This window comes from Manacus vitellinus, unplaced genomic scaffold (genome assembly GCF_001715985.3).
Source record: "Manacus vitellinus isolate BGI_N305 unplaced genomic scaffold, ASM171598v3 scaffold_6_pilon, whole genome shotgun sequence".
Taxonomy (NCBI): Eukaryota; Metazoa; Chordata; class Aves; order Passeriformes; family Pipridae; genus Manacus; species Manacus vitellinus.
In genome coordinates, this window is record NW_021940750.1 from 27,891,710 (window position 1) to 27,907,362 (window position 15,653).

Here is a 15,653-nt window from a genome sequence, read left to right on the forward strand (position 1 = left end):
CTGCCTGAAAAACTGAGTTGTTAAATTCTCATCGTGTTTTTAAAACTTTGATTTTCCTGTAAATTTCAGGATTACATGACAGGGTATTCTTGCAAGTTTCATGAGTTAATCTTTTATCACTGTGGCAGATAAGAGTATTTTATGATGCATGAAGAAGCTTACAGACACTGGGCCATCTTCTTATACTGTAATCAGATAAGAGGGCATATTACAGATAGAAGAAGAAGATCAAAGCATACCTATTCTTAATTAAAGTAATCTAACTAAAAAGTAAAATAAAGAATTTGAGACAGACATTGTATTCTGGTGAAGAAGAAACAAAGACAAAAACATGAACATTCAAAACCTGGTACTTAAACTTATTTCTGTTGTGTTTTAGTGTGGAACAGCAGCAATGGAATGCATGAGGCAGTATGTTGGGGAAGTGCTGGATTTCATTGCAGATATGCATACCTTAACCAAATTAAAGGTTGGTTCTGAGCATACATTGATTTAAAGTGTATGTGCTTTTTTTAGAAGAAGTGTATTTTCTGTAAGGAACCTGCCTGGGAGAAGTATTTGAGGATGAGTGACAACTTTTTTTTCTTTCTATTTTAAAAAGCTGTTAGTACTGCTATAGGTTAGAGATTTCTGGGGGATCAGTAAAAAGTAGCTTATGCAGTGTTGAAATGGAGGCTGATTCAAATATAGTGAGCACACAATAGAAATGCAGGCTTGATTTTTCTGAAATGTTGATGATAAGCTAATGATAAGTTTTTCTGAAATGTTGATGATAAGCTAATGTCATAGCAAAGTCACTCTGAGAAGCAGTGGTGTTTAATATAACACAGGGAAACATAAAAGTCCTTGCCTGTATGACTAAGTACACTCCTCTGGAGGAATCCTGTGTCTTTTCTATACACAAACAGACACTGAAAAAAGGGGGTGTCCTTTTTCTAATGGAAGTTGTTTTCATTTTCAGGTTATGTTCTGTTGAGGTGGGGAAAACCCAAATATTGGTCTTACCTCTGTAGTTGAAACTGCTTTTTGTTTTATTTTCATTAGTTGGATGCTGATTGTAGCAGGAGTGATAGGAAAATACTTCTGTCAACATAAAATATTTTATTTAGGAATGCATTTCATGAAAGCATCCTAGTAATCAATAGCTGATCGAAACCTAGAATTCCTAAAACTTCTACCTGGTTTTTCACTTTTATGTTTTGAAATTGGACAAGAAGCTTCCCAAATACGTGGTCTGGCTGTTTAAAACTACATCAGAACCCTAAAATTACATGTTTTGATTTAACCATGTCATACAGGAATCTGAGAACAAGATTAGCATAATAGGAGAGTCAAATATGACTAAAACATTATGTATTGTAAAAAATAAGCTTTGTCTGTCTTGGAAAATTAAAGGGCAGTTCTTGTTTAACCAGACCAGATAAAACTTACTCTGTGGTTCCAACATAGTTGAGAAAATATTTGTAAGCATTTCTGATTTCCGAAATAGTCAGAACTTTAAACAAATTCACAAAATCTAGATTCAAATTCTTGTAAACTCATTTAATATATTTACTTACATTACTTGGGTTTTATTAACAGAGGTGTTACTCACTAGGAAGTGAGTCCTAAGATCATCCAGTTGTACAGTTTCTTACTACAAGTATGTATTATCAACAGCATCTGGAGTACCAAGCTAACTAAGAATGCTATATAATTTATATGACCAGTAACAATCCCAACAGCAAAATTTTAATGTGTGTGTTCAAATTTGGAAATTTCTACTCTCTGTAGGAATCAAGTGAAGAGAAATAGTTGTTTGTTTATTCTTGCCTGATATCATCTTTTGCATGTCTGAGAATAGTTTTTTTGAAAGAGGTTAATTATTTTTAGTCCTTTGTATTAGCAATTACTGCATTATTGAAAAGGTAAAAATGTTAATTCTGAAGATAATCACATTTCAGTGTACTGTTTCAATTCAGTTTATGATGCTTTTTATCCCTTTGGGATAACAGCTTGCAAAGTTTGGCAAGGCTTTATTTAGAAAATTCCACCTTTTTTGAAGGTGTATAATGTATCTGCCTACATACCTGTCTGTCGTTTTTACCTGGCTGTATAACAAAGCCATTAGATATTCATGCTGCTACACAGGATTTTTTTTCTCTTGAAAAAGACTTTAAGTAAGTGATTTTTGAGAGTGTAAGTTTCTGGAGTCAGATACTTATCTGTTACAAAAATATTATTGGTTCACTGATTTTTTTATCCTATTATAATAATTGAATAACTGATGACCTAGATTTTCTTGTACAAAGCATATGGCTCTCCTTTTAAGCAAGCAACTGCAGTTAGCATGTATTCTGTTATAGTCTAGTAGCAGAAGGTAATGCAAAGTTAGCTTAATAGAAATATAGAAGTATTTCAAGAAGCGCGAATGAAACATTCCTTAAAGCTGGCAAAGCAGGATGATAAATCATCTTTCCAGGAATAAATATGTATGTGTTTCTTGGTAAAAGGTTGGCCCTTTTTATTTCCAGGGTTCTAAGGCATTTGTAACAACAGAATAGTGCAATATAGTCATATTGCTGGTGAATAAGTGAGAGCTTCTTTCTGAACGTGTAAATGGAATATTGTACAGGGAAGGCACTTCCTGCCCAGATGCTGTCTTGTTAAATGGTTAGATTCTTCCATCTTCACTTAAGCTCTCTGGATGTGCAAGCATTAGTTTGTATTTATCAGCTGTTGAGTTTGCTGAGACAAAAGCTGCCTATACATTTTGTACAATTTATATTTTGTGTAGACTCTTGAAAATATGACCCTCTGTGGAAAGATCTGCATATCAAGCTGTTACTAATACAGCTAATACAGGGACTAATACTAATACAGGTGCTGGAGAATTTTTAAAAATCTATTTCCGGGTTTTGTTTTGTAGACACAGTTAGAGATCCTGAGAAAGAATTGAAGTGAAATGAAATAAAACATGCTGTTGCTTGGAAGAACTTAGTTTTTGGGTAGGAAATCAGATCTTTGCCTTACAGAGTCACATGAAGACTTGTTCTCAGCCACTGCATGAAGACACATTTGGTGGACATCTGAAAGTTGGTTTAGCTCAGATTGCTGCTATGGAAATCACTCGGGGAAACCACAGAGACAACAAAGCTGTGATCCGATATTTGCCTTGGCTTTACCATCCTCCTTCTGCAATGCAACAAGGGTGAGAATGCTTTTCCACAGGAAGGAATACTAAAATGAGTTAGAAATCTTCACCAAGTTCTGTGTTTATTGCCAGATTCCATAGATAAGACCCACAGTAGGGAATAATGGGAGTGGGACATAGAAGCAGCTGGTCAGCAGCTCCCTGATCCTTAACTGAGGAGTTTGTCAATGTAATATTTAAAGTACATGCCAAAGGGACACTGGAGGTAACTTCAATGGCTTGACTGGAGTTACCTCGGAAATTATCTTGATTCTTGATCTAGATGCAGACAGTGTAAAGCACACAAGTGCCTGATCAATCCTAGAATGATAGAAAATATTTTGGGAATTACAGAGAATACAATGGGAAATGGCCTTTGAATTTAGGGAGTACAAATGAGTGAGAACTCTTAAGGATAAGCCTACTGATGTGATGATAAAAATACTAACTTCATTTATGAAGTTAGGTGTGAGAAATCCTGCTCAAGACATGTTTTTTGTCCCTTTTCACTGTGATAAATCCTGATGTGCAGCATTTTATCTTCTAAAAAAAGGGAGATACTGTCCCTTGTCTTACCTTGACAACAAATGAGATGTTTTGAGTCTAGGCTGTTTGACTGTTTATTCTTGTCCTAGATTTATCCTGGACTACTTGTCCACTAAATTCTGTGTAGTCTAAGTCTTCTCTCAAGCTGTACCAATGATCTGTGCCTCCAGCACACTGAGACTGCATCTGCTTAATGTGTATAAGGAGACTCCATATTTTGGGGAAAGCCAGAAAAGCTATTATTGTTTAAAATCTGCTCTCTCTTGACAGGCCCAAAGAGTTCATAGAATGTGTCTCACACATTCGTTTGCTGTCCTGGCTACTTCTGGGATCTCTGACACATAATGTTGTCTGTCCAAATTCTCCATCATCTTGCATGCCTATTCCACTGGATGCAGGCTCACAAATTGCTGACCACCTTATTGTTATTCTGATTGGGTTTCCAGAGCAATCAAAGGTAAGGGGTTCCGTGTTATATGTGGAGAGGTGTTATGTGTTGGCCTTATTGCAAACACTTATTTATTTTTTTATAACAAGAAAGGAGGGTTAAAACCTTAATAAAATCTGGGATCTAGGGAAAGAGATCTCTGTAGTTCTTTTTACATAGCTACCTCTTTATGCATGGAAAACTGATGAAATCTGTACAATTAGGTTTGAAGTTCAGCTACTTCAAAATGTCTCAGCACAGGAGTGAGGAAGGAAAAACTGAATTTCAAATTGAAGCTTTAACAATGACCTAAATTGTAGCAAATCTCTCAGAAAATTATTTATTCTAGTTGTATATTCAGACTGGATAATTTGTAAATAATTTTATGATCAAAATAATTGCAAGCAGTGATGATTTAAGCACAACTTTTTTCTCAAGGTGCTCAGGACAAGAAGAGTTATTGAAGATTATAAGACATTTGTGACAGTAGTTTAACAGAAGTATAGCAGCAGTCTTTGACACCAACAAGGTTTTTATTAGTGACAGAAGTGGAATGATCACACATTTATCTTGTACATAAAATCCTCCTTTCTTCCCTTCACCTAACCAAGACACTGGTGCTTCCCATTCATTTCTTTGGCCTTTTTTTGCTCTTTCAAATACCTCTTTCCAGTTACCAGGCAACCATTGCAATGTTTGGTGCAGTCAGACGACCACAGAGCATGAATTCCTGTTGCATTTACAAACTGAGAAAACATCTCTGGCCAGAAGTATCTTTGTTGTAGTGAAGTAGTTAATGTCCAGCACTCCTGGAGGCTCAGACACTGTGATATGTAACAAGGATTAGCAAAGAGCCATGCTTGAGTATGCAAAATGAGTTCTTAGTTTTTCAAAACTTACTTTCCTTGACTGTTTTCCTGTGACTGTGAGCAGTCCCAACAAAGTAGAAATGGATGACAGGTTAACAGAACACATGTAAGGGCATGTATTTTGTATGATAGCCATCCTTTCAGGTGATCAGAAGCTGAATGACTTAATCTAGCAGCATTTCTGAAATGGAGTCATATATGCCAGGGCCTCTAGGCCTTCCATAGATTGCAGTGAAATTTTCCATGAAGAAAGCCTCAGAACAAGTCCTGAATACCTGTTTTGCAAAACTAACCTTCTTTTAAAGGAACTGACCTTAATGCCATACTCTTAGATTGCATGGGAGTGTGTTTGCAAATGCAGTTTTTAGTCTGAAAATATAAACCCATTTTTTAAACATGGAGAAGATGTTATCAAGTGTACTTGATTTACTGGCTCCGACTTAGAGGGAAATAGAGGAACGGGAGGGGTGAGACTGCACAGTCTCGGGATGCATGACAGAGGAGTGCTTTGATGAAAGCCTCTGCGCTGTATCCCAATGCACTTACTTAAATAAACATTTTCTTGTATTTTCTGTTTCTGTACAGACATCTGTTCTGCACATGTGTTCCCTCTTCCATGCATTTATATTTGCTCAGCTCTGGACAGTGTACTGCGAACAAACAGCCGTAGCTCCGACAGTCCAGAATCAGAATGAATTTAGCTTTACAGCCATCCTTACAGCCCTGGAGTTCTGGAGCCGAGTGACACCGAGCATCCTTCAGCTAATGGCACATAACAAAGTGGTGAGTCAGGTGCTGCAGACAGATTTAGTACAGATTAAACTTGGAGAGGGCTTGGCTCTGCTTCAGTGTTTCAATGGAATACAACCGACTATGAATAACATCATAAAGTGACTTTGTTGCTTTTGAGAAATTAAAGGGATAGCTAATTAGTAGTGGTTTAACTCTGCAGTGGGCCTGAAACAGGATCTAACCAGGTTCTGCCTGAATCAGGATCAAGAGCTAGAGTCACTGCTTGTTGGATTAAGAGCTCCTTGAATCATATATCCTGCTCTTAACTGTGATCTCTTGTTTTATCTGACTCTGCCTTACAGCAGCAATGAAGTGTTCTAGGATAATTCTGTGAATATCCACTTGATTATTTTTTGCCATGTGATGGTGAAAAAAATACACAACTGCTGACAATTGACTATTCATAACTCACTGGCCACTCATCAAAAATAAGCTGAATAAATATCACTTCACTTTTGAGTAATGAATGACCTGAAGGAGGTGTCTCTAGAGATAAGAGTTGAAAAGGAAATATTCACTACATCCAGAAATCATCCAGACTATTTATTTGGAAATAACTTTTAAACATTTGTTTATCTCAAATACTCACTACTGTTGGAGCAATTTTGTACAATAAGAACCCAGAGGGGTCCCAGCAGCCCTCTCATAGCTGGTACCATTGCTTGCCCTTGACTAATGATTCTCTGTGCCTGCAGGCTTAGGATTAAGAACTTGTTTCTGATGGGCAAGACCTACTGTTTCCCACTTCTCAGAAAGTCATGACAGGTCAAAACTTTTTAACTGAGACGTTAACTAGTAGCTCTGGCTCTGGGGAGCCTGATGTTAGCTTTGAGTGAGAAACATCCTTTATACACAGCCCAGTCCACTAAGTCAGGTGCTCTTAAGGTTTGGGTTTTTAAGGTTTGGTGCTTTCGAGTTTTTTCATTCTGTGTTTGTTTGGATTATATTTTTTCTTTTTTAAATGTAGACCTGCTATCTCTATGGAAATTATTTTACGTAATTCCCCTTTCCCCATGTGAAACATCTTCCATCCCAGGCAGGCATGGACCTTGCCCTTTTAGTTGTCATTGTGTGGGCTGCACTTGAATGTCTCTGAACCAATTATTATTTGCTTGTGTCTTGTCCATATCAGGCAAGGGCCACCTATAGCTGTCTTTAGATGATATTTTAGCCTCTGACACCTAGTGAGGTCTCTGTGGTTCAGAAGCCTCTTTTGGGAACAGTACTTCATGAAGCTCCATTTGAAGAAATGGGAAGTGTGCATAATGTTTCTAACCAGCCAGTTCTTTAGTCAGGCACAAAAGCCTCTTGTCAAGCCTTAGGACAAGAACATGACCTGGAAGTCCTAAGTTCCAATCCTGATTCTGAAAGTATATTGTTAAGTGGCTTTAGTGCAAGTTATTAAGCTCTCTACCTCAGCCATTGCTCTTTGAAATGTAGATAATAATACTTGCCTGTCTCACAGGGGTGTTGTGAGGTTAATTACTTAGTGTTTGTGAAGCACTTTGAAGATGAAAAGCACAACATAAAAGCTAAGCTTATTATTATTGAGGGGAGTTTACATGTAGTTTAGACAGGCACTGTAAATACTCACTGCTGGCTCAGGGTGTTTGTCTTGTATCTATGAATTTACACAATATGAAACATAAAAAGCTGTCTACTACCAAATAACTGATATTTGCATCTGTCATAAATTGTGGTACAAAATGGAAGAATTACAGACTAGCTGTCAGTTCAAAACAATAAATTGTCTTTTGATGGGGGATAAAAAGATGGTTTTTGTGAGTATGTTAATTTTCAAAGATTCAGTAAATAAAAATACCAATTTGTGACACACAGATTGATGAGAACTACACAGCAAAATAAAAACAATTTATGATGTCTGAAAAGAACAAAGCTGAAGGAAACTTGTTTTGATGTGTGATATGAATTAAAATACATCAAGCACTTGAAATACTTAATAGATAGATGTTATCACATCAGGAGAAAACTAAATTAAAAAAATGTCCCGTATGTGCTCATGTAGTATTTAATCTTGTATGTTAGTGGTTAATAAATGCACATCTAGTGATTCAGTAGTATAACTGCCCAGCAAATACAGGAAGACTGTGCTTAGAGAGTGTTGGCTTAGCTTACTACATTGTTATGCTTGGACATTTTTTGATTTTATGCTTGACTTTTTTTTCCAAGATGGTGGAAATGGTGTGCCTGCATGTGATCAGTTTAATGGAGGCTTTACAGGAATGCAACTCTACTATCTTTGTAAAGGTAGGCGTACCATACCATGAATATTTAGTTAATGCTGTTGCCTGACTATTGTGATTTCTAAACATACTGTCTTCTGTTTCCCCTCCCACTGAGAAAAAGAAAGCGGAAGAAACTGAAGTTGAATGATAATGCAGAAATAAAATGTAGTAGAGCATAATGAAAAGTAAAATGTCTGGTAAGAAGACCAGACCATAATCTCAAATTCAAGTTCTTCTGATTTTTTTAAAGCAATATTTAATTTACTTCCTCTTTACGTTGTTGCAATGGTCTTATTCCTCTAATAGACATAACTGATGTCGCTGACTTTGGGAACTTCTAGCTAGTGTCTGAATTTTCAGCCATCCTTTAATCAACATAGGTCCTTTGCAGATCACCTCACTGTGCCAAGCCTCCCATTTTTAGGTGGATAACAAAACGTTCGTGCCACAGTGGTTTTCTTGTTATTTTATGTACCTGTTGATTTTTTAGAAATCAGTAGTCAGTCTCCTATGGGTTACCACAGTGCTTGCAGAATAGATTCCCAAAGGAGTAGGGTAGTCTCACAAGCATAAATTGATTTTACTAGCCTTTTATACATGTTTTCACAGTGCATTATTCTGAAGAGAGTTTTCACATGAAATATAAGCAAATCAAGTAGTTAAGGTTAATATAGTTCTTCTATTGTCATAAAGGAAACTGCTGACTGTTGCTTTACTCCAGTCTTTTATGATCCAACAAGAATTGAAAATAAAGTAGCTAAAATTGAAGGTCTTTATGTCAACTGCATAAAAACATTCACATTCACTGTGAAAATACAGGTTTATAGTCAGTAATGGCTTGATTCACTACAGAAATTCTGTCACTAAGGGATGTTAAAATGATTATGGCTGTCCCTGGAAGACATGTGGGCTTCTCTTTCAGCCATCCAGGATGTTCAGAATTTGACAAGGATGAAGAATGACTTTAAAGCTGTGAAAATAGAGGCCTTTAGGGCCAAATCCCTGTCACAATTCAAATGAATGCTTTCAAGGGGGTTATATTTGAGAGTATATATCAATACTGTGCTAAATCAGGTTAAAAGGACATAGTTGTTACTACAAAATCAAGCTCATAAAACTGTGAAACTCAGAGTTAAGTTGCTAAGCTTTCATGTTTAGTGGATGGGAGATGGAAGAGAAGAATCTGGGTGACCAAATCCCCTTCATTCAGCCCTAAAGTGAAATCCTGAAGGAACAATATACATACATAATGGTACTATAGGATTTTTAGTTCCAGGTTACTATATCTTTTTTATAAGTAACTAAGTGTAAAAGTACATACTGTAGATCTGAAAAGTAAGTGCCACAATTTAGGGAAAGACTTACTGTATTGTTTAAGCCCTTCAGAGATTCAGCAGCACAAAGTTTACAGAGGAACCTGTGAGTGGCTTCTCTATAATTTAAAAAAATCAGATTTGATACTCTTCAGTGGCTGTGAAGTGGATCTGAACTTTGTTACTCCTACTTCAGAAGTCTGCATGGATGACAATTCTTTGAAAACAGTTGACTGGACAGTCTTTTGGTAGCTTGTTTTATTCTAGACAATTTTATCTTATGTTTTAAAGCTTTTTATTTCTTTTATTTTAGATGTAAGTCTTTCAAGCAAGGTTTAGTTTTCACTGAAGGAAAGGACATAGTGTAGTGAGATATATTTTTTTATACAGAACATTGTTAACACTTTCAGAGATTCATTCAGCAAAATTAATAATTACCAATTATTTTCTCTTGGAACAGAGCACATTAGCACTGATAAATATTGACCATTTATCGTTCATATAATGATGTTTACTGCAGTGTCTTTTATTCCATCTAAGGATCCAGGTGCTGCAAGAACTTACTTTGTTAATGAAGTCATGGCATGACTCCACACACACATTTTTAATGCACCAAAATGAGAAGGTGGTGCATGTCACATGGTGCCAGGCAGTTTACGGGATTGCTATCCTACCTAGGTGGTCATGTATGACAAGTGAGGGGAAATTTGTCATAAAACAAGCAAGAAAGAGATGACATAAACAATCTCCTTCACTGAAAGAAGAGCTTTCTTTACACCTGAGATAAGCACTCCATCTCCTCCTTGTGTTGGCGCTGTGTGATTTCCTCCTCCTGGTACCATTGGCCTTTGCTATTAAATTAAAGTCACACTGATAGCATTGAGACAGGTCTTGATTACTTCCTATAGTCTTTGAGCCATTCCATATATTCACAGAAGATATTTTTTGGATCTGATATTAGACTATCTTTACCAGTCTGCTGCAGAAAACAAAGTTGCTTTCCTGTGAAAACATTTCAACCATTTAATTTTCTTACTAAGTTGTAGTGAGATATATATATACACACACATTTACACAGATGCACATATACCTGCATCTATATTTAATTCATTATATATTCCTCTGAGGGAAAGCATTCTGCTTTGGGAGAGCTTAAATGGAAGTGTTCAATTTTTCTCCTGTTTTTCTATGTCAAAGGAACTGGGAAACTGGCCATCCCAGTGATAGCTGTTGATGACAGGGACCAGCTCCTTGCTGATCACATCTTTGTCTGACCATCAAATGTACCTCTGAGGAACTTGGGGGCTTACAGTAAAGACAGGAACAGCTCACCAATCACAAGGCCATTTTTAGAGATCCAGGGGTTCTAGGCAGCTCCAGCAGCTGCTGGGTAGCTTTCTAGAGAACTGGGCAGGCAGCAGAGTTGGGAAGCCAGAATAGCACAGTGACCAGTCTATTGTACAGCCTGGTTTCCATAAAAAATTGCTTTGGAATCAATACAATTCCGTTGAAAATATAAACTCAAAAAATTTAACATTGTCTGACAGCACTCTGTTCTTCCAGCTTTTCTTTCTAACTAGCTTTATGTATTCTTCCTTTGTGAAGAAAAGGTGGGCTAGGGATTAGTTAACAAAACTCAAATGCTTCAATAAAAATGTCTTCTTGTCTCATTTATCTGTCTGGCAGCTGTAGCACTAGAGGATTTGCTTGCTTGTGCCTGCAGCAGAATGTTATGTTTCCCTAAATGAGTCCAGACCCTGGAAGACAGAAGTGGTGCTGGAGGACAAAGATCTGTATCTAACCTTAGACCTTTCCATAAGAGAGTCAATATAAGCTAGTTTCCATAAGTGTCCTTTATAGTCAGTGGAGATAAACAGTATTTTTGGACATGATTCATCCTGATCTATTTTAGATACTTGCTTTGGGACAAGATGAACTGGATGTGAAGTGCTTCGTTCTCTCAGCTGACTGTAAAAGTTGTCCAGTGAATTGGTTCAGATGCAGTGGGGTATCCTAAGTTTTCTACCTAGCTTCCCTCCTTGCTTGACGTACTTCTGACACCAGTCCTGTCACCACTGGCTGTCTGCATAGGAACTTCATTAATGCTGGATGAAATTTTCAGTGACATTTTGTTGATGGCACTGGGGCACAGAGCATGGCTTCTCAGTATGATTACCTGTTTCCTCCTCACCAAAGAACACTCCAGCAGTCACTGGATTTTATTAAGCACTTCATTAGTGTGAGAGCCCACAGAAGGATGTACAGAGCTCACGTCTGCTGCATCTGGCTGCATTCCAGCTGTTTTGGCATTCATCTCTCTGTAAATGCTGAGGTTTGACTATGGTTCTTCATGTGGTAGACTTAAGTAATGAGTCCTGACAGAGCTGCATATGATTCTCCAGCAAAACAGCACTGAAATTGAAACAATTATCATTCCTTGCACAAGGGAAGCAGCACTTTATCTAATGTTGTCAATAGTGATTAGGTTTAACTTGCAGCTCCCGGAAGCTTAATTGGCAAATTGCAAATTTTAATGCCATTTGGAGGAACATTTTAGAACAGTAACCTCAGTGGTTAAATTAATATAGAAAAACATGAATACTTTTGCTAGAAATGCCTCTCTGTCTTCCATAAGCTTGTCACGTTACACTTACTCAGAAGTAAAACTTCCCTAAGGAGCAGGAGTCTGAAATGCATACCAGTCCAGTTCAATAGTAAGTGACAGATTTGTATACCTCCTCACCTTGTAATTCTGGATAGTTTTTACCTGTTCTACCAGGCCTAGAGAATGTCTTACATCCTGTAGTGAAGCACTGATGTGACTAGTGCTTATAAAATGCTGGTTACCATTTAAATATATGGCATTTTATTAGGAACCTCTGCTGCATGTTTTTTTTCAGTTCCCAATGAATGCCTCACGTTGCAGAATGTTTACTGTATTCACTCCAGTACTGCTCACCTGCACATACAGAAACACCCTCACAAGGAAAATAAGTGATTTCCTTTAATATATTTTTATTCTGTACTCTCATCATTGCCTTAAACAGGATATTAATAATTGTTACCAGTGATTCATCAAGCTACAAAAAAGGGAAGCTGGCTTCTTTACCTCTGACAGTTACCTTCCCCAAAACATATGCATCATTTAAAAATAACCACATTCTCAGATTTGTGGTTCAAACTATGTCAATTCAAATGGCTAAATGCATTAGATATATCCTTCTCTGTCTCACAGTAACTGAAGCATGTTTACAGTCACTTGTGTAATAACAAAATACACCTCTCATCTTACAGCTCATACCAATGTGGTTGCCAATGATACAGTCAAACCTAAAGGTGAGTATTTTCTAGTACCTTATCCTTTTATTCTTGGTGTTATACATTCCTGTAAGTTCTGAAAGTAAAATCACTAGATGTGGTCTCCAGACTCTCTCAAAATAGATCCTTTTAGTGTATCCAGATGAAGATCTCAAGTGTGAGCATACAGAGCATCACTGGCTGAGATACTTGCCCTGTGATCAGTACTGCTCTCCTTTTGCCTTCTGAAACTTTCCTGTAACCTGGTTCTGCATCGAGGCCTTTCCTCAGTATTTACTGAGATTGGTTGTTCCCTGATCTGTGGTTTTCCTGATGTCTTAGGCTTGAGAGTCCCCTGACAAATCAGGATTGTGACTGTTGACTCAGGAGATAGATTTGCGTTCTAAAGCAGATATTATGGGCTTGGGTAAAACTGTGTCAGCTGGCCCTCCTTGTAAGAGAGAGCAAGGTGGATCGAAGTGGTTTGTGAGTCAAGAAAATTTTGGTGAAGAGAATAAAAGTCGTGGAGTTGGTGTCAATATGGAGTTGTTTCTGTAAGCACATTTGCCCTCTGTGGCAACACTACAGTGCAGGATGTGGAAGAAAGAAATTCGACACTCGGGCAAGTGTAAGAACTTTCCCTGGCCAACAACCTGTAGCTGTCACAGTGCTGTATTAAAGGAAAGAAACTGAATGGTTTGCGTTATTTCAACAGCATTTATCTGCAGGACTACAGCTACGCCTCCAAGCCATCCAGAGCAATGTCAACCATCACAGCCTAAGGATGTTACAGGGCTCAGGACAAATGAACAATAGCTCATCTGTGCTCCGCAAATGGCTACAGTGTACCCAGTTCAAAATGGCTCAAGTAGAAATTCAATCATCAGAAGCTGCATCTCAATTTTATCCTTTATGATTCATGTAATTTGTTTCAAAATATTAATTTTTTAGCCTAGCAATAACAGAGTTAGAGCTGTAAAAGACCTTTTGTATAAGTCAGTATACAGAGTATATACTGTATCTATACTTTTTAGCCTAGGACAGATTGTGAAAAAGCTTATAATGGGTGAAGCTAAGAGCCTGATCCTGCCAGTTTATAGTTACAATTACTCAGGATCAACAGGTTCTAAGTCTGCATTCTTGAGCATATATTGGGAGGATTGGACTCAAATCTATCACATTGTACATATCTCTCTGATCATTGAAATATCTTGTTCTTAAATGTTTCTTTACATTATTTTTGAAGCTAAGACGAAAATCACTTTTCTTTAACTTCTATTTTTTTTAAAAATAGAATTGTGGGTATTCACAAACATGGAAGTGCTATGTTGCTATTTTTTTGACAATAACAAAAGAAAATCGGGTTTTTAGGAACCTTTATAGGAGTTTTTAGGGGGGATGTCTTTTTTTTTTTTTTAGATTCACAGCTGGCAATGCAATAAAATCTGTCACTATAAAACAGTGATGTTCTAATGAGGCTTTTTGTCATCATCTTCTGGGAAAACAGCAGCTTGTAAGGAGAGTTGTTATGAAGTGCACTTAGAAATTAGGTTGTTAAACTGTGCCAATTCATTCGTCTTTTTTTCAGTAGGTTTTCCAAAACTGCCAAGTCTGATTTATAATTCTTTGAAATACTGCTTTTACTTCATTGATTCTCTGCTGCTCTTCTTTGTAGGTTTCATAGAAGCCTTTTTAATTTTGTGATTACTGTACTGTATTCTTCTGTCAATACTTGTATACAGTGCAATTAAAAATGGATATCCCAGATCTATTCTTATTGATGTCTACAGAATTTATGTTGCAGACTTCAAGAGGAGCATGATTGGACCTGAAGTTTTGCATAATGGTATTTACAAATCCCAGCATTTGCATACTGCTGTATTAAACATGATGTTTAATAACAGATGGATTTTAACATCATTAGGGGATTCAGCCAAAGCCCATTGGAATCTAAGGAGAATCAATTAACTCAGTGGATTTTACATAAAATCTTGAAAGCATCATAGTTTACCACCTCTTGTAATAAATACTTAAATCTGTGCTATCCCAGTTGTATTTTCTGTATTTATTCTGTAATGCACTGATTAGAAGAATAACAAACATTAAGTTGTATATTAGAATGCTATTAAATCCCTAGTCCTTATTACTACTCTCGGAATCTGCCTAGGTACATCTCAGATTTTGTGAAGGGTCAATCTTTCCTCACTGCATTTACTAAAATAAGAATGGAAATGTTTGCATATATGCCATTATAATACCATTATACATTAAGAAAACAGCAACCAAAAATAAAACTAACCTATGAAACAAAGAAAAGACAGTAAGGCATGTGCTAGCTTGCTTAAAATAGCCCCCTATCTGTGTTTTCAATGGGGAGAAATTGATTTGGCTTTCCTTCCTTCTTAGATTCACACATTATAGGGTCTAAGCTTAAATGGCAAAGGGGGCATTCAGTACTTCAACCTTTTCCATGTCATGTATAACCAGGTGCCCTGTCTTATTCAGCAGCAGGCCCACATTTTCCCCAGTCTTCCTTTTGTCCCCTATGTACTTATAGAAGCCCTTCTTTTTGATATCCCTTGCCAGCTTCAAATACTGCTGGGCTTTAGCTTTCCTAACTTCATCCTCGGATGACTGGACAATGTCTCTGCATTTCTTTCAGAATGCCCATCCTTGCTTCTGCCCTCTGTATGCCTCCTTTTCGTGTTTGAGGTTGGCCAGGAGTTTTTTGTCTGTCCACACAGGTCTCCTGGTGTTTTTGTCTGACTTTCAACTCATTGGCATTGTCATGAATGAGTGTTTTAGGTCACTCAAAAAATCCCCGGCAAAGGTATCGGCACAAGCAGGTTTAATATAAAAGTGAAAGTTGGCAAGGTCCACTCTCCTATTTTAGTCGGTGGCTACAGCACACAGAGAAAAATCAGACTAAAATCAATAAATCATTCTAAAACTAAAATCAACCTAAAATGATCTACATGGAGGCTGGGGATG

At 37.2% G+C, this 15,653-nt stretch overlaps 1 protein-coding gene across 6 annotated transcripts in view; it reads left to right on the plus strand.

Annotated features, from left to right (window-relative positions):
* The window catches only part of UNC79 (unc-79 homolog, NALCN channel complex subunit), a 102,407-nt gene extending 87,598 nt beyond the window's left edge, over window positions 1-14,809 (plus strand). For 3 of the 6 annotated variants that reach the window (XM_018082857.2, XM_018082856.3, XM_018082852.2), the window contains 7 exons: window positions 380-469; window positions 3,015-3,190; window positions 3,989-4,175; window positions 5,600-5,797; window positions 7,997-8,074; window positions 12,660-12,701; window positions 13,378-14,809. In XM_018082857.2, the coding sequence (XP_017938346.1) occupies window positions 380-469; window positions 3,015-3,190; window positions 3,989-4,175; window positions 5,600-5,797; window positions 7,997-8,074; window positions 12,660-12,701; window positions 13,378-13,578 (972 nt within the window). In that variant the 3' untranslated portion in view covers window positions 13,579-14,809. The remainder of the gene's footprint in view (window positions 1-379; window positions 470-3,014; window positions 3,191-3,988; window positions 4,176-5,599; window positions 5,798-7,996; window positions 8,075-12,659; window positions 12,702-13,377) is intronic. The other 3 variants (XM_018082854.2, XM_018082855.2, XM_018082853.2) reach the window with 1 other exon arrangement.
* The last annotated feature ends 844 nt before the right edge of the window (window positions 14,810-15,653 follow it).